Source organism: Strongyloides ratti, assembly GCF_001040885.1.
Source record: "Strongyloides ratti genome assembly S_ratti_ED321, chromosome : 1".
NCBI lineage: Eukaryota > Metazoa > Nematoda > Chromadorea > Rhabditida > Strongyloididae > Strongyloides > Strongyloides ratti.
Genome location: NC_037307.1, coordinates 1254963 through 1274520, shown reverse-complemented (window position 1 = coordinate 1274520; position 19558 = coordinate 1254963). Strand labels below are relative to the sequence as shown.

General features: G+C 21.3%; 9 protein-coding genes across 9 annotated transcripts; 3 read left to right on the top strand and 6 right to left on the bottom strand.

Annotated features, from left to right (window-relative positions):
• Positions 1–1168: 1168 nt before the first annotated feature.
• SRAE_1000041000 (Hypothetical protein) lies at positions 1169–1895 on the bottom strand (the record flags this gene model as incomplete). The annotated part of the gene is made up of 2 exons (XM_024647239.1): positions 1169–1436; positions 1495–1895. The coding sequence occupies 2 exons, from the start codon at positions 1893–1895 to the stop codon at positions 1169–1171; spliced, it is 669 nt and encodes a 222-aa protein (XP_024501338.1).
• A 4830-nt stretch (positions 1896–6725) lies between these two features.
• Positions 6726–8891, bottom strand: SRAE_1000040900 (RING finger protein 207; the record flags this gene model as incomplete). Its single annotated transcript, XM_024647238.1, has 1 exon — positions 6726–8891. One exon carries the CDS (start codon positions 8889–8891, stop codon positions 6726–6728), a length of 2166 nt encoding a protein of 721 aa, XP_024501337.1.
• Positions 8892–9198: 307 nt separating this feature from the next.
• SRAE_1000040800 (Tmed10 protein) lies at positions 9199–9887 on the bottom strand (the record flags this gene model as incomplete). Its single annotated transcript, XM_024647237.1, has 2 exons — positions 9199–9648; positions 9711–9887. The coding sequence occupies 2 exons, from the start codon at positions 9885–9887 to the stop codon at positions 9199–9201; spliced, it is 627 nt and encodes a 208-aa protein (XP_024501336.1).
• Positions 9888–13029: 3142 nt separating this feature from the next.
• On the top strand, positions 13030–13440 carry SRAE_1000040700 (Protein lethal(2)essential for life; the record flags this gene model as incomplete). Its single annotated transcript, XM_024647236.1, has 1 exon — positions 13030–13440. The coding sequence occupies one exon, from the start codon at positions 13030–13032 to the stop codon at positions 13438–13440; it is 411 nt and encodes a 136-aa protein (XP_024501335.1).
• Positions 13441–13669: 229 nt separating this feature from the next.
• SRAE_1000040600 (Hypothetical protein) lies at positions 13670–14341 on the bottom strand (the record flags this gene model as incomplete). Its single annotated transcript, XM_024647235.1, has 1 exon — positions 13670–14341. One exon carries the CDS (start codon positions 14339–14341, stop codon positions 13670–13672), a length of 672 nt encoding a protein of 223 aa, XP_024501334.1.
• A 562-nt stretch (positions 14342–14903) lies between these two features.
• Positions 14904–15265, top strand: SRAE_1000040500 (Hypothetical protein; the record flags this gene model as incomplete). Its single annotated transcript, XM_024647234.1, has 2 exons — positions 14904–15174; positions 15222–15265. 2 exons carry the CDS (start codon positions 14904–14906, stop codon positions 15263–15265), a joined length of 315 nt encoding a protein of 104 aa, XP_024501333.1.
• A 410-nt stretch (positions 15266–15675) lies between these two features.
• Positions 15676–15945, top strand: SRAE_1000040400 (Hypothetical protein; the record flags this gene model as incomplete). The annotated part of the gene is made up of 1 exon (XM_024647233.1): positions 15676–15945. One exon carries the CDS (start codon positions 15676–15678, stop codon positions 15943–15945), a length of 270 nt encoding a protein of 89 aa, XP_024501332.1.
• A 1082-nt stretch (positions 15946–17027) lies between these two features.
• On the bottom strand, positions 17028–17860 carry SRAE_1000040300 (Cytochrome c oxidase assembly factor 7; the record flags this gene model as incomplete). The annotated part of the gene is made up of 3 exons (XM_024647232.1): positions 17028–17346; positions 17395–17708; positions 17753–17860. 3 exons carry the CDS (start codon positions 17858–17860, stop codon positions 17028–17030), a joined length of 741 nt encoding a protein of 246 aa, XP_024501331.1.
• A 595-nt stretch (positions 17861–18455) lies between these two features.
• Positions 18456–19377, bottom strand: SRAE_1000040200 (Hypothetical protein; the record flags this gene model as incomplete). Its single annotated transcript, XM_024647231.1, has 2 exons — positions 18456–19169; positions 19207–19377. 2 exons carry the CDS (start codon positions 19375–19377, stop codon positions 18456–18458), a joined length of 885 nt encoding a protein of 294 aa, XP_024501330.1.
• Between the last annotated feature and the right edge of the window lie 181 nt (positions 19378–19558).

Below are 19558 nucleotides of genomic sequence, written 5' to 3'. Positions count from 1 at the left end.
ATATTTTTATAGAAAGTTGAATTTATGAAAAAGAATGAAAAAATTTTTTCTTATATATAAATAAAAACAATAAAAACATAGTAAAAAAAAATACTAGAAAAATAAATATTAACTTTCTCCAATCTCTTAGGTATTGACAATAAATTAATGGTAAATAATTTATCGCTTTTTTAATTTAAACTCTTTAATAATAAAAAAAATGTTATTTTTCTTTTTCTGTCATATAAATATCAAAATATTTTTAACTTAATTTTTTTTTTTTTTATAAATTCAACAAAAAATTTATGACGTTTTAAAAAAAAATGAAAGAAATATGTTTACTGTAATCTTATTTAAAATATTTTTTTTATTTCTTTAATAAAATTAAACATTTTTTAACGTCATATACAATGAAAATTAAAGGGGTAAGAAAAATTAATTAATTATAGTGTTTGTAGTTATGTTATCAATATCTCTAAAGAAGCATTTTATATATGTTTCCTGTCATTCTAATATCCTTTTCTTCTTTTTTTTTTTCTTATTTATCTCTCTCTCTTCATATATATCTTCACATTTTCAATCATGTCAAAATTTGATCCATAATTAAATGTTTCACCATTTCTTATATATAAAATAAACATCTGGTAAATTAAATGTTTCACATTTCTAAAATAAAAATAAATAATTTTCTTTTATAATTAATTTCCTCTTTTTAACTTTCAAGTACAAAATATACTTAATTAGATAAGATATTATTATGAAAAATATGTTTAATGTACCAAAAATAATATTTATTAAAAAGGCAATAATTTGACAACAAATAAAAATAATACATATATAATTGTAAAAGTATATATGTGTATGCCGTCAAATTTATATTAATTGTATATATTTATCAAAATAAGAAAAATGTTTCTTTTTCTATTTATAGTTGTAGAGATCTAAAAGTTTTATATTATTTCTTTGAAATATAACATAATAAAGAAAAAGCTTTTGTTGAGAACAAAATAAGGGAGTATTTAAAATCATTCCTTGCATTTTAATTATTATTTATAGTTAATACACTTCAAAAAGTATGTTTACTTTTGAAAATGCCATTTTAATATATTGACATTTAAGTGAATTTTCTTTCTTGTTTTTCTATCAAAAGGAATGAAAGTTTGAAAGTAAAATTAAAAAAAAAAAAGTTTTAGTATAATTTTGAGGAATTTGAACTAAGTTCTGAATGAATATCACTGGATACTGGACTTTTAGAGTATGTACTATTTGTTAATGTTCTTTGTGGTGACATTCCACGTATTGTTCCAACACAATCATTAAGATGATCTTTAAGTAAATCACATGCTTTCAATGAATCAGCCAACATTTTATCATAAATTTCTGGTTCAAATAAACAATTTCTACGTGATTTTTCCTCAAAATTACTATCAACTATTGGTGCTCCTTTTGGAATACTTCTAAAAAAATAAAAGAAAGTTTAAATCAAAAAATAATTTAAAAAAATAAAAGTTGTACCTTGCAACAATTGGTGTTTCCTCACTAATAGAAATAAGTTGTTCAATCAAAAAATTAGGATCACTCTCCCAGGTTCCCTCATTAATAGCATCCATAGAATAAAATTTAGTATTCTTTATTTCTTTTTCATTACCATCATTCATTGAATTATACATCTTATTTTTTTTTCTTGAAAATGGACTACCAAAACCTCTTGATTTTTGTTTTAAATTACCATCAGTAACAGAATTTACCATCCTTTCTTTTTCTGAATTTTTAATACTATTCTTAAAATTAAAAACCCGTTGTGAAAAAGATACTTTACCACCATTTCCTTTTGTTAGAAGTGATGGTGTTTTGATAAATTCATTACTTTGAGATGATGTTCCAATCTTCCTACAATGTAACTTGTTTTCATCCATCTTTATTTTATTAAAAAAATATGATATTAAAAAAAAATTTAATCACCAGATTAATGTATTTTTTTTTGTTATTTTATTTTGTTATTGTTAGGTAAATACTTTTAGAAATTTTAAATAATAATATTTATTTTATTTTATTAAAAAATATTTTGGAGGGCATGAAATAATCTAAAAAAAAAAGATATATTTTTATAGATATACATTAAGTTTATTGTAGAAGGAAAAAATAAATAAAAATAAATGTGTTCATTTTATATGAAATATAGATATATATTTATATATATGGAGAGAGAGAGGTGACAAAAAAAAAAAAGAAAAATCTTAAATATATATATTATTTTTTATACATCTGTTATATCTATTTTACCACAAATTATAATATTTTATTCTTGAAGTAAAAGGACAAATAAAATGAAACAAACCACATTTGGATACTTTAGAAAAGATACAAAATGACAGGTTTTGTCATATTGTATATATCCATAAATCATCTCCTCCTAATTAGAGTGATTTTGGGAATTGTGGTTTTGTAAATAAGTAACAAAATAGATAAATATGTGTAACAAAAAAGATAATATATAAGTTTTATCAAAAGAAAAGATAACTATTAAAGTAATTTATACTATTTTTACTAGGTAAAATCTTTGAAGTGTTAAGTAATATAACTTATGGCAAAGTGATAATAATATATATGATACCTATATTCTCTGGATGAGTAAAATTTAAGAAATAAGAGGTGGAGAATAGTAGAGAGGATTAATAATCATATATTTATATATATATATATATATGTGTTGATATCATTTATTAATAAAGATTGATAATAAGATATACATTCTTAGGTAAAAATAGATTTTATATTTCTCTTATCATTAATAAGAAAAACTGTTTAATTGATATAAATATATATATATATATTAAAAAAAAAGGTTAAATTTAATTAGTAAGTAAAACTTTTGTTAGATATAGGAAAATGTTAAGAAAAAAAAATATTAAAAATTATATGTTATTATATAAAAGATATCATTGTCATAATATAAAGATGAATTAAAAAGTGACAATGCTTTATAAATTTAAATGATCATATCAATTCTCTCAGTTAGATATATTTAAAAACTTGATCTGTCATCATCAGTTTGGAGGAAGGAGATGTCTTTTATTGATATAATATATTTTATGATATACATATTACATATGTTTTAGACGAGGTATATCATTATTTAACATTTATGAGATCATTAATAATTCTTTTATAATATATCAGTATTTGTCGGTCCAAGGGCTTTCATATTCCAAAGAAAATGGTATCATTTTCATAATATATAGGAGTGTCATATAGAGATACTTGTAAAAATGTATGAGGAAATTTAAGATAAGATTAATTTATTTAAGTAGTATTAATGATAAAATAAAACTTATGACTTTTAGAGATAGATGACAATCTTTTATTTTGTTTTTATTTTATAAATGAAATGACCTAACAATAAAGGTATTCCACAACATTTACAACATATTTTCTTTTTGTTATGTAATATTTATCTGGATAATATATATTAATAATTTTATTACATTATTAATACAAAATAAATAATTATGATTGTTATATAAAAAGTTATAAAAGTTATTATTTATAAAATTAAATAAAAAAAAAAAAAAAATTACAGTTATAAGGTTACCAATGGCGGGAATGAGGGAAATAAAAATAATATATTAAATAAATACAACTTTTAATAGTATAGATTTTTATAATATTCAAACTTTTTTGAATAATAAAAAAAGTTAAGATAAAAAAAATAGTGTAAATTTTACACTCAATATATTATTAAATGAGATGTATATAAATAAGTTAGCATTGAAAAAAGCTAGTTTTAAAAGTTTTGTAAAAATTTTTCATATGGAAATATTTTTGTGTTAAGATAATAAGTTATTAAAAGATAGATTTACCCCCCAATAAATCATTTATCATCACAGGGAACCTTTAAAACTTTATATTTTTGTAACGGCATCTGTTAAACAATTAATCATAAAATGTGTTGAGGTGTATAATATATAAACATATTATATACATATAAAAGGTAAATTTCATGATTAACTTATAAGTACACTTCAAAATACAATAAATCTCCTCATGACTTATTATTTTGAAATAAAGAAATGTTTAAATATCAAAATGAAATAAGAAATACAATTAAAAAAGAAAATGATCATTGAATATTAATATAAAAATTTCTTTAATTTTCTTTTTTATTAAAATAAAAAAAAATTGTAATAGATTTTTATTTTATTTTATTTTATTTTTTAAAATAATAATTCATAAAATATAAATTATATGTTTAGAAATATTAATAATGTGTTAATCAGATAGAACAATAAAAAGAAGCGGAAGAGTATTAAAAAAAACAAATATATAAATTGATATTTATATATTCTCCATTGAGAAAAATCATTTTTAAGAGAATCGGTAAACTTTATAAAATAGAGAAGAGGGAAAATTAAATAAAGTGATAAAAAAAAAAGATTTTTTTTATATTTAAAATTTAAACATGAGAGAGTTAAATATTAAATATAAATATAACAAGAATATACATTAGTCGTACAAATATTATAAAAGATTAATGGGTCTTAAAAAAAAATTTATTTTTTTTTGTCTCTTTAAATATAATCAAAAGGGTTACTTCTTCTTGATGTGTATGATAACATTTTATAAGAAAAAAAGATTACCCTTTTTATTGCTAAAAAGATATCATTTTATAAAGTTAAAATAGTTAAAGATATTTATATTTTATTGAAATATATTTTGTTAAAAGATATTTTATTGTATTTTATAAAGACTATATAATTATGGAAAAATTTTTGGATCACTTTACAACTTTAAATTTTTTTTTTTATTATTATTTATGTAACTAAAAGAAAGATATTTTATCTATTTACTTTTTATGTCAACAGTAATAGTTTTTATAAAGTGCCTTTTAATAGTTATGTCATCTTTGGGATTTATTTTGACATTAAATGGAAATTTATATAAAATAAAACAAAAAAAAAAATTTTTTTTATATTTAATAGTATAAAAAGAACTTATTCTTTATATATTTTATTTAATATAATAGGGTAACGGTAAAATAAAACAACAAATAAATGTTGTAATAATATTAAATTGGTAAAAAGAAAATTATTTTGTATATGACATATTAGCCATAAATTGCTTCATAGTAATGTATATATGCTAATCAGCTTTAATGAGTGCCGAGTATCTTTTATATTTCATTATAATCACTTTGGTAAATTAAAAAAGTAGGTCGTTTCGGTAGGAGTATAAAACATAAAGAAGAAAAAAAGTGATTATAATTTAGAGGATTGTTAAGGATTAGATTGATGTAAAGGAGTAAACTTTTTATCAATTTGATATAAAAAAAAAATTTTTTTTTTTAGACAAAATAACTAAGATAATAGGAGGAAAGGATTAAGTAATTTTATTTTATCAACAATAGACAGTGATAAAGTTACTTTATGATAACAATTCCTGTCATGTCATATTTTATTTTTATATGTTTATACCCAAAACTATTTGTTATAATAAATTTATATATATATATGTGTATTGGTTTCTCAAAACAAAAATAACACAATCAAAGATATCTTCCAAGTATATATATTCTTAATATGATAAACTCTGCAAAGTTCATGTTTAAATTGTATAACAGTTAAAAATGTTTAAAAATCTTCTTATCAAAGGGATGGCGAAAAGTTAGTGCTGTAGTCCTTTAGGCTTTAATCATTATCACTGTAAACAGAATTACTCATATATATATATAGATATATAGATAAATAGATATAGATATAAATATATTCCATAATCTGGAAATTTTAACAATTTTTAAACAAATAATACAAATATATATCCATCTGTCTATTATACTATAGTGATAAAAATACAAAGAATTAAAAAGTCAATTTAAAAACAATTTATCAAAATAAAAATATGAATGTTAAAATAGTTATTTTTTTTAATATCAACAAATGGAGACAAACTTTTAATATATTAATAATGAAAAGATAGTCACTCTATATGTGTTTATATAAGTTAGTTGATTGTGTATGAATAAAAAAGAAAATAATTTTAAGTGCTAAAAATATATTTTTGAACAATATCATTTTAACTATTAAATACCATATGATAATGAAAAATATAAAAGTAAAAAAGACCTTCAATAAAAATAAATTTTTGTACTTTAGATAAAGATATTTTAAAAAAATTTTTATAAATAAATTAATTGTTTTTTATTTGATATTATAGTAATGAATAATGAAATTAATGAAGAAAAAAAAACATTTCATTCTTTCATTAATATAGAAAAAAAAAGGTTACAATAATTATAGTAAGTCATCATCTTAAATAAGATAGGAATGAGTTAAAATATTTCATAAATATTTTAATATCTTTAAATGGGTACTTTTCAAATACCATTTCAATTGTAAATAAAGAAAGAGTACAAATTTTAAATCATTAATTTGTATTGTCTCTTTAACTATTACTATTATAATGTCTTTATATATAAAAATTTTTATCTTTATTACAAAATGATTAAGTATTTATGAGTGTGGGAGAATTTTTCTATTTTCTTATTATTATTATTTTATTCTATCAATAATCTTCTTAATATATCCTCACATTCAAAAATTTTCTTTATTTATTAATTGACAAATCAACTATTTCTTTTAATAAATTAAGAATTGTTATATATTTTATTTTAGATAATAAAGCTATTTTAAAAAATTATTACTATATACATGTATATTGGTAAAAAAAAATTAGAAAAGAAAAAACTTTTATTAAGAGTTATTAAGATTCTCTCCAACAGCTGGTTGAAGAGGCACTTTTTCTTTAATGTCTGCTAATAATTTTTGTTTAACTATCTTTGGATCTATAATTGTTCCACCAAGTTGAGAGGATGGTCTTGATTGAGAGGCTATAATATTATTTCCTTGAGATTCTAACATTTCTTTTAAATGATCTGGAGTAGGAGGTATTGATTCAAGTGCTTCCTCCTCAAGGACAGTTGATGTTGGAGAAATTGATTGTATTGACATTGTATGATGGGATGAGGGACATCCTAAACGAAGTGAACCTACAATCTCTGAATCATCTAATAATGATGTCATACTTTCACAACTACTTATTGTACTTGTTCTTGCTTTTGGTGTATATACTTTAAATGAATTTCTATCTCTATCATCTGAAGCTAAAATACATGAATGATCTGATAAAAATGCTTTTGTTTTCTTTCTTGATTTACGTTTTATTCCATCTTTTGAATGTTTTAAATTTTTTACTGTTGCATTAATAAAATCAATTTTTTCATTACATGATTTTTGTTCCTGAGCATGTCTTCGAGCCTCTTCCTCTTTTTCAATAGCTTCACATCTTGTTTTACTATCAGGTTCAATAGTACAAATCTCTAAACATATCTTTTCCATTGGAGCTAAATCAGGTGGTTTGACTAATTTTTCATTAACTGTATAAACAACAGAAGTTAAATAATCTAAGAAAGGCTTTATTTTTTCAGCAGTTATTGTTAAAGTTTTAATACTATCACCAAGTTGAAGAGATTCATCTAGTTTAGTTCTAAAAATAGATTGTTCTCTTCTAACATTGTCTAAATTTAATTGCCATATTTGTCTTAGAATTGGTTGATATGATTGAATTAAAGATGTATGATTATTAATTTTAGATTTTAAACTTTTACATCTCTCTATCATTTCATCAATTGTAGTATCATTAATAAGGCATCTCCTTTGAGTAATATCTTTTTGAGCCTCTTGAAGCTCATGGGATATATTAGAACATTCTAAAGAGAATGACTTTAAAGGCATTTCAATTTTTCGTAACAATTCATCTGATTCTGTTGTAATATCAGAGATATTTGGAAATATTGCAGTTGATGGTTGAAGCATGGGAAAAACCATTTCAGGGTCAGGGGGTTGATTATGTTGTGCTGGATCTTCTAATACTGTATTAAAATTTATATTAGTAACAGAAGTTAATTCACTAGTAAAATCTAATTTTTCAATATCACAATGTGAGGTTTCATTGAGTTTTCTTATTAATTTATCATACATATGAAGGAAATCCAACTTAGAGATATATGAACAAAAGATTGTTGATGTTAAAAGATTTTGCCTTATCGGAAATTGTAAATGAATAAGTCTTTCAAGTTGTTCATTAATTTTATTTTCCTTATTTTGTTTCTCATTTTGTAAATCTTGTAATGAATTTTGTTTCTTATCTCTAATCTTTTGAATAACTTTATCATATTCATGATTAATAAATGCCTCTGAATTTTTATAATTTTCATTCAATTCTAGGAGAATTCTTTTTCTCATTTCTATATGTTCTTTAATTTCTTCTTGAAGGTGTTTCATATCTTGAGTTAATGTATCTAATTTTTCATTACAAATTTTATGACCAACATCTATATTAACAAGTTGACTTCTTTGATCATTAGGTGTTATATTGAAACATCCAATACATAATAATTGTGAAGTACCAAGGTTATATAAAATGTATGGTTGTTCATGATTAATACACATTAAACTACCTCTAATTTTTCCTCTCTCTTCAAGCGGAATTATACTATGTTTTGAAAATATCTTTGCCATATGAGTTGATACGCGACAAAGACTACAAAGTGGAAGAGAACAAGTCTCACAAAAAAACATTGGTGCAATTATCGAATCACAATTACCACATACATCCGTCTCATCTTTTGAGCATTCAATTATATATTTCATTACCTCATCCTCTTCTGGTGGATCTACATTTTTTGTCTTACATAAAGGACATATTGCATCTGATTTTCCTTTTATAGAACAATTATTACATAAAGTATGATGACATGTTCCAAAGATCATTGGTAAAGTCATCTCAACTTTACAAATAGGACATTCTAAAGGTGAGGATTCTTCTAATGAATATGAAAAACTTCCATTACTAAACATTTAAAAAGTCTATAATTTAAAAATAGAAAGAAAAATATTTAATTTGCATGCACAAATATAAAAAAATAGGCAACAACCCAATAAATATTTATATTAACACTAGAAAATCGAGAGTTTTGATAAATAATCAAAAAATATAATATAAACGGCATAACATAATTCTCTAGCAAAACAATTTTGATATATATTAATTTAAACATCATCAACCTCCACAAAATGTTTGTAAATGTTAATTTGTAACTAAGCATTATTAAAAGTTAGTTCCATGTGACATCCGTTTCCAAAAAAAAAGAAAAGTAATGTACAATTAGTCGATGAGTTTCTTTGTTTTGAAGAATCTGCGTAAATATAAGACCTGCCAAAATGAAAGACCAAGTAGACATGCCATAGAGAATAATGAAAGATACAAAACTCTAGAATTTGTTGATTCGTTAGTGTTTCGCATTTCTTCCTCTCTACTTCTCATATAGGCAAAATCTTGAACAATTGACTCAGCTAAATCTTCCAATCTTCTAAGCTCTAACTCGAGAGGCTTCAATTTTTCAGCTTTACCTAAATCTTCATAATTCTTAGCTTCAACACCATGTTTTAATGATAATGAAACTTCACGATCTTGTTTATTGTGCACTGAATCAGGAACATGTGAAGTGAAACATATTTCAAAGATGTCATATTCATCTGCCGTAAATGCAAATTTTCCATTGGACTCTACAAAATTTTCACGTTTATAAAGTGTATGGCCTCTAGTATCTGTGACCTAAAAAAATTTAAAATAATATATAAAAAATATATAATTTAAAATAAAAAAAAAATACTTACATGTACTGTAGTTGTATAACCTATAGCTTCATGAAGATTATATTCTCCTGTAAGAAGTACATTTTTATGAATTTCTTCTTTAAGACACTTTTTGTCGTTTGGTTTTACATAAAATCTTATTCCAAAGATAGAATGTGATAGAGCAACAATTAAAAATAGGAGTCCAAAAAACTTCATTATTCAGGAGAAAATAATATAAATCTTAATTTTTTTTTATTTTCAGAGTGTCCTATAAAAAAAAAAAAGAATATAGCTATTGTGCAACGTATACTCGAATGACAGAAATCGCGATAGAAGTAATTTGGTAAAATGTTTATAACAAAAATTATTTGAGTAAACAATACACGTAGCAAATCCGCAATAAACCAAATTTTTTTAATTGGTTCTACTAATAATACCTTATTCAATAATTATAAATAAATTAATTTTTAAAGTTGTCATTTTAATTATTCTATATTTAAATATTTGTTAAAATTTTTTAAAATTTTAATTTCAAGGATATTTTTACATTATTTAAAAATTTATCTCTTCTCCCATAACAAGGTCATTATTTATATAATTTTTTTTAAAAGAAATAATTATTTAAAAAAAAATATTGAAATGTTTGGTCAATTGATTTTCAAATATTTTTTTTGTAATAAGAAGAATTGTACTTTTAAAAATTAGATTGAAAATTTTTTTAGAATAATTAGGATAATTTCAATTATAACAAAAAATTAATTTTAAAGTTAATAAAATTATAGAAAAGAATAATCATAACACATTGTATGTGCATAAAAGGATAGTGGAATAATAGATTGATTATAATTAAACAAAATAAGAATGTAAATTTAATTAGTTTTCTTTTCAAGTGGCATTACACCAATATTATTTTCTTAAGTTTAAATTTGAGTGTTCTAAAGATTTATCATACTTGTACTTTATTAGATAAATATTGAAGTTTCTTTTTATGAATAATGGATTGCAAAGATAATTTATTTATTTGAGTCAACAATTTTACATATTTATATTTAGTATTGGAAGTGTATTAAAATTTTAATTATTTACCAATCAGTTATTGTAAATATTTTTGAATTAAAAATGGAATTTTTTTTTATTTTTTTATTATAAAAATAGATAAACATGAATAACATGTCATTTTTGCTTAAAAAAATATACTGACACGTAACATTCTAACGAATAAGTAAATGGTTTCCTCTTGTAGAATTTAACCAATTTCTAAAATAACATTTTTCTATTACAATCATTAATCATATTTAATCAGCTGTTAAAAATTATATTTTATCATTCTTGTTGTTGAAAATAATCATGAGTTTATTTATCTCTGGTTTTACATCAAGCAATGCTTCAAGTTATTTATGAATCATTTAATTTACCTGTTAATATTTATTTCAAATGCATGTAATTTAATTTTTCCATTTGAAAAGTTTTAGAATTTAATAAATTTACTATTTATTTTAATGGGTAAACTAATAAAAAAGATAATTTATAATATTTAAAAAGTGTTTCTTTTTTCTATTTTCTATTTTCTATTTTTAATGAGATTGATATAATACTTAAAAGTTTGAAAAGTAAAGATTTTAAACCCAATGGAATATATAAAATTGTTTTTCAAATTTATGAATACATTTCTTAAGATAAATTCAATGTTGTATATTTTTTTAAAAAAGCTTATTTTAAGTGATAATATCATTTGAATAATATAGATAAAAGAGTTAAAGTTATTGAAGATAACATTATAAGAAATTGATGTTCTAAAGAAAATATTAAAAAATTTTTATAAGAATTGATTAATTTTTCTTGGATGAATGATGATAATATATTTAGAATCCAAGAAAAGTATAATTTTATAGCAAAATTTAAAAATTTCTTTTCTAAATGATTATTATAAATTGAGATTAATGTAAAATATTTTATGAATAGAAATTTTTACTAGTTTTTTTTGACAAATTATAAGTAGTTTGAAAATCCCACAGATATGAAAAATTTTTTTAAAAAACATTTAAACGATAATTACTTTTAAAAAACAATTGAAGCTTTTATTATTTGTGATACCTGTATGACATTTGTAAAGAATTCTATAAATAATTATTATCTTGTTATTTTAAAATAATAATACCAAACGTTTTTTTTTATAATATGTTTAACAATATCAAATAATTTTTTGTGTTACCTTTGTTATTAATAAAAAAAACATAGGTTTATTTATATATATTTTTTTGATGTTGTTGATATATGTTTTTTTTTGTGAAATATTACATTTTTTATTATAATGACAACATAGATAATAAATAAATTATAAATTTTGTTATCTATGAAAGTCTTTTAAATCACCAGGTATAAGAGTATATAAATAAGTATGTTTTATGATTTGGTTAATTTTATAATAAAAATTCATTTAAAGATAATATGTTGGATTTATCAATGTTTATTCAAATTAAATTAATTTTTTATTATGGATCAAATGTAGATAAAAAAAAAGATTTATTTTTAAAAAAATATATTAATAACAGCTGTAATATTAATAAATAAAATATTAGTTTTCACTTTTATTTTTTTTTAGAATTATAATGGGAATAAGAATGAATTTAGTTGACTTTTTTTTTAAAAATATATAATTAAACTATAAAAATATATTGACAAGAAAAAAATTAAAAAAAAAACTTTAACGTCATAATTAAATTCTTTAATAATATGTGTACTTTTTTTGTAAAAAAAAGTTTGTAAATATATAAATTAAAGAATGAAGTATTTTGCTTAAAAAGGGTAACAAAAAAAAAATAGGCAGGCATAAAATTATATCACTAAATTTAACTGGGATTAAAAAATATATTTAAGTAAAACAATTTATCAAATTATTTATTATATATTATTTTTAACAATTGATAAAACTAAAATGATAGTTTGTGGTAGTATTTTTTTTTATAATGAAATAAAAAATTAAGATAAACAACAAATTATGTAGTTAATATAGTTAAGATAAATTCTAAATTTTATATAATTATGTTTTTTATATCTTTCTCAGTCAGCTGATTGTATATGCCACAAATTCTCACTCATTTATCCGCCTTATGATACATTTTTTTTTTAAAAAACTACTTATAGAAAATATATATATCATTTACCCTTATACATATATTTATCTATTATGTTTATATTATAACTGCGCATTATTTTTTTTTTAATATTTCAGATGTCTGTTTAAACTACTATGATTACTTGTATAAATATTAAACTTATCATTAAATATATTTATTAACATTTTTTTGTTGAACCAAAAAAAAATATATGTTTTTTTTTCTATATTAAATTTTATATTATGGGACGAAAAAAAAATTCTTATGGATCACGGTTACATAGACCTGAACCAGAATTTGGATACACTGAAGATATCATAGAAGATATACAAAGAAGTATATGTCCATATGAATATACATTTAGGAGAAGTGAGCAAAAATTAAAAAACAATAATAATGACAATGATATTTGGTTAACTATTGATGTATCAAAGTTTGACATTTCAGAAATTAAAATTAAAATTTATAAAAATTTTTTAATTATTGAAGGTAAACATGGTGAAAAAAATGATGGATTTGGAACAATTGAAAGGCACTTTATACGAAAACTTAAAATACCAAAAGGAATCAATAAAGAGGCTATTGAAGGAATATTTTCTTCCAATGGTATTTTAACTATTAAAAGTAAAATGATTCATAACCATTTAACGTAATTGAAGAACATAAAAAATATTACTATTTAATTCATAATGTTTTAATTTTTATTATTATAGAAATAAGTATATAAAAAAATTTATTAAATATTTTATTTTGTTAAAAAAAAAAATTTAAATGATTAAAAAAAATTTTTTAAATTTCAAAATTTATTATTTCAAAATTTTTTATTGATGTTCATCACAGTTTTAATGATAAGTAAAATGAAAGTAGTCATTTTGTGTTTAATTAATAATAAAATGATGGTAAATGGTAGCGATGTCTAGATTTTCCTCTGAAAGAAAAATGTCTAAAATGGGGAAAATTTTGTCGCTCAGAAACATCTTCATGTTCATGATGTCTATGGTATCCATGATGTTTGTGTCCTCTTTTTCTGTTAAATCTTTCTGATGCTGCAAGTGGAAAAACATAATCATCACGTCCTCTAAAACATCCACAATAATGTTTGAAATGATGATGATGATGATCAAAATGATGTAAAGGATAATTCATAAAGTTTGGATTAAATCTCGGCATTCTTGGATAAAAAAATGGATTGTTATAGGATTGACAAGGCATAATCTTTCTATTATTGCTACCATCAGCTGATGAGTTTGGCGATGACGATGATGACGATGATGATGATGATGATGAAGAACTTGAACTTGAACTAGAAGATGATGAATCAGAAGTATAGTCTTTTTTGTGATGATGTTTCTTCCACTTTTTCTTAATTAAATCCTTCTTGTATTGACGCTTAATACTTTTAGACAATTTTTTTTGTCTAGATTTATCATCTTTTACTTCAAGATTCTCAAATTCAACTGGTAAATCTTTAGAATATTCATCCAATACAGGAGACGCAGAACGTGCACGTCTTTTTCCATAAAAGTTATGTTTCTTATGTTTTTTAGGATTCATTATTTAGATTAATAAAAATAATACCACAATATGATATAATTTTAAAAATATGTTTAATGATAAAAAGAATAAATTTTATATATACTTTAAAAAAAGTTGCTGATGTATAAAGATATAATCACGCCTTTATTGAAATAGTCATATTAATGAAATAAATAATAATATTTCAAAAGTAATTACTCAATACATTGTATAGAAAGAGTTATGGAACTTTTTTATTCTTTTTATGTAAATAGAATAGACACCATTATTAACAAGTCATGCTGCGACAAGTTAAAAAAAATGTTCCTGATGTATTTCAAAACATTGTTTATACTTAATTGTTATATTTATAATGATAACAAAATACATAAACAAATTTTAAAATTAAATGATAAGAAAAAGATTTTTTTGGGTTACTAAAACAGATTATTATCAAAAAAAAAGTAAATATTATTATTCTTATAACGAAAGGTGAACCAGAATCCAATGATGAAAAAGTAGTATGGATTATTCATAATTTTTATTTTAAAATATTTTTTTTTATTTCTTCATAAAATATATTAATATTTTTAAAAAGAAAATGGATTATGTATGTAATGATTGTTCATTTTATTCTGAAGGTGAACATGAAATGATTTTACATTTAAATTCTTTTTGTCATTCAAATTCAAGATTTAAAGATGGATTTAATAAGACATGTAATATTGACAATTCAGGAGTGCTTGAAAATCACGTGCTTAGTCAATGGGAATTGAATAAAACAAATGACAATACAATGGAACATTCATCTTGTGCATGCAACAATATTTTTGAGAAGGAAGTTGAACATATTAATAATAATCATAATTATGGTATATAATAAAATAATTTTTATTTTCTAAATATCTTTTTTTTTCAGATGTTTCTAAAGCTTTGTCAAATTTAAATATAAATAAAATGTAAGAAGTTTTTTTTCTTCAAATTAAACAATAAATAGAAATGTTAAAATTAGCATGTCAAATTATTTAAAACAGTTTTTTTTTTCATATGTAATTATTTTACAGCTTATTTTTATTGGTTTTAAAAAATTATTATTTTTTTATTGAATTATTTTTGTATGAACTATACTATTTGTATAAAATATTTTCTTAGTTTTAAGATACTTAGACTGAAAATGTTTTATTGAATTATCCATAATATAATATTATGATTTTTATTAATAAATACATATTTTTAACATGTAAAAATTGTTAAAATATTATAATTTATTAAAAAAGAACACATTATTATAATTTAAATTATAATAATTATGTAACAGAAAAATATATAAGCAGATAAAAATTTTTTAAAAGTATAAAATTTTAAGTGTAAAGATGAAAAAAAATTCTATTTTAACGGTTGTAGTTATTTCTGTTATTTGTTTTTTTATACAACATATTCAAGCTATTGATTCAGAAGGAACAACCAATTATGTTGTTGAGACAACAAATCCAACAATTGAAAATATACATACTACAATATCCCATGTAACTCAAAATACCCCAGATCATCATTATGTAGATGTATTTCCAACAGATGATTCATTCGTACCAACACCTGATTCAGATATTTCAAAAGATTCTACACTTTTAAATAAACACTAATGTTAGTTTTAAGTAATTAACCATAATTGTTTTTTCTTTAAATTAAACTTTTATCTATCATAAGAAATAAATTTATTTATATTAACAATGATTTAATTTTTAATTGATTTTTATTAAAATCCATCACTAAAAAGTTATCAAGATAAATAACAAATTAACTATATAAATTTTAGTTTATTTTTATATTTAAAAACATGTAGTTTGTTGCTTATTAAATTAACAAAAGAATATTACATTTGTTATTTTTTTTCAACATCAGTTTCTAATGATACAGTTTATGTAAATTTTAAAAAGTAATAAAAAGAATTATATCTAACTAGTTTTATTTTTAAAAAATTATGATTGAAAATTTTAAAATAACCTAACTAATTTAAAAATATTAATTGTTTTGACAAATTTTACTACATGTTTTACAATTTAAAAAAATTGTACTTTCATAAACTTTCTAGTTATATGAATTATTTATAAAAAAGAAAAACGAAAAAAGTTCTACAAAAGTACTTCAAATTTGTAAAAGTTGTCTTTACGGTGATGGAAAAAAAAAATATATTTTATTGCATCAAAAAAAAAATTGCGATGCTTAACAAAAACTTTTTTATCACCTAATTCAAATACAATAAATTTTATGATTGCATATTTTTTGTATAATTATATGTTTACAAAATACCATAAAATAAAAAAAATAATAATATTAAATAAATCTGTTTATAATTTCTTAATAATCTTAATTCATTAAAATATTTTTGTTAACATTATTTTTTATCCAATAAAAGTTAACTAATATTAAAACAAAAAAATGCAAAAAGCCGACTCCGATAGAAATTTTACACAAATATTTTTTAACTTTAAATTTTAAATAAACACTAAATAACTTTGAAATAATATTAAATATCGGAGCCGACCGGTTGGTGTATTGAATTACGAAAGTGCAAGTAAATGAGGTTATTCCCTCCACTATACATTCTGGGTTGCAAAATAGTGTTCTAAAATATTGATAACGCTTAAATTTTTATATTAAATCATAATATTTATAACTTTATTAAAAAAAAAAGTTTTTTTTTCAATTTTTCTCTAAATTTAAATTAATGTCCAGTAAAACCTGTTCCTAAATTAGCTTTTTTTGCCAACTCAATAATTTCTTTTGCTTTATTAGCATATATATTAGATTGTTCCATGTCCAGAGGAAAACCATCTTTGCCACGATACATCAAAGAAAGATTAATACATCCATTTGGATCACCCAAATCACATGCTCTCTTGGCAAATGATAATGCTTTTTCAACATCTTTAGGTACATACCCAAGATTAGATGCTTGTTTATTGTTTGTATGATCTTCTTCTGAAATACGATACCAATTACTGAGCCTGAAGCACGCAGAAGGATCTTCTAATTCACATGCTCTAAAAAAATATTGTCTTCTTTTATTAAAAATAAATATGTATTATTACCTCTCCATATATTTAACAGCAAGTTTTGGATCTGGAAGTCTACCTTCTTCTCCATTCCAATAAATTAATCCTAATGTTGAACATCCAGGTGGTAAATTAGCATCACAAGCAATTTTAAAAGGATCAATTAATTCTTCCATTTTTTCTGGTGTTTCTTTTGTTCCACTAATACGATAATTAGCATATTTATAACAACTTCGTGGATAATTTCTTGTTAAACAATTTTCTTTAAATAATCTATAAGATTTATCAAAATTTTGTTCAATAGTTTCCATATATTCTCCTAATAAATGACATGAATCAGGTCGTTTTTCCTTAATTATATTATTAAAAAAAAATTATCATAAATATAACCTACTTCATAACATCCATATCTATATTCTATTCCAATATTTTTGACATATTCACGACGTTCCTCCTGAATTTTTTCAAACTCCTCTTTTGATGGTTTACTATTGAAAAACATTTCATGAGAAGTAAATGAATATTTTTAAAATTATTTTATTACAGGCCGCAACTTTATTTAATAATTGTTATATTATAATGAATAGAAATATTATTTCAAAGTTTAAAAAGATAAGTTTTCTTAAAATAAATATTAATACATATATTTCTGGAGCAAATAATTTAATAAAAGGTTGTAGAAAAAATATATGCTTTTATTATTTTCAAGAATACATAAAAATTTTTTAAACTTATTTTTTAAATAATCTTATAAACTTTATAAAAAAATTGACGTAATTATTAATTAAAATAAAATAATTAAAAAGAAAATATTTGACGGAAGTGGGATTTGAACCCACGCCTCCATACGGAGATCAGAAACCTCAAATATGGTGTAGAAGCCTACATAAGCAATGTGCTTGAGTCTGACGCCTTAGACCACTCGGCCATTCCGCCATACCATACGACTTTCTGTTTATAACTAGTAGTAAAATTTTACATACATTTTATTTTTTTTTTATTTTAAGTTTGGTAGACAAAAAAACATATATATAAATTTACTTTTATTCTACTATTAAAATTTTGTTAAATAATTAATATAAATTTAAAATAATTTATTATGATTCAATTTCAAAAAAAAAATTAACAACATGTTCATGTCCACAACTATGACATTTTTTTGAACCATAAAAAGAATATCCTAATTTTCCATTATCATTAGGAAAACATAAAATACTAACATCAAAATTTTTATCTAAAAAAAGATCCTGATAATAGTTAACGATAATTGGACGGAAGTCATGTTCCATTATAAAATGAGCATCAAAAGATATATTTTTACATCCAGAAAGTATACTTGAAGTTTGTTTAGCAAATATTAATTTCATGATTTCATAGTAAATTCCCTTATTTATTGCTGAGATTCTAAAACTTCGGAGATCTGGACAGGTATTCAATAAATGAGATATAATTTCTCTGTTTAGAAATTGTGTTCCATTTACCTCTTTAATACTTATAACTTTTAATGAGCTCATTTCAGAGAAGGTAAAGTTTTCTGGTGTTTTTTGATGAGGAAAATTTAATGTTAAATATATTTCATTGGAATTCTTTATATTATTTATTAGATTAAAGATATCATTACTGTCTTTTTGATCTAATTCACCTGAATCATTAATAGAAACAGAGAAGAAGGAATTTGGATTGGTGTTGTACTTGTTAAATAATTTTAATATTTCTATGTTAGTTGTAAGGTTAAAATTGAGTATCAATAAAGTGGAGAAATCAAATAATTTTAAGAAATTTTCATAATCCTCTATTGTATTAAAATGAATCTTAAAAAAAATTATTTTTATTAAGTAAAAAAGTTACATTTATTGGTTCAGGTAAAAAACAATTTGAAGTCATTATTCTACTTCGAGGATCAACAATATATTTAACCTCAATTCTTTCTTGAGTATCGTTAACTTTAACAGAAGCAACTTCTAATTCAATTAATTTTATTTTGTCTAATGATTGAAGGTCATCTTTATCATTCATCATGACCACTTTCTTTTCTTTTAAAAATAATTGAAAAAGTTTTAGACAAAAGAAAATGATAAGATTAAATTATTTTAAATTAGATAGTTGATAATATGTTTACTATAAAAATATAATAATTGATAATAAAATGATATTTTTAGTGAAGAAATTTTTCATTTAATAAAAGTCTATAGATTAATTT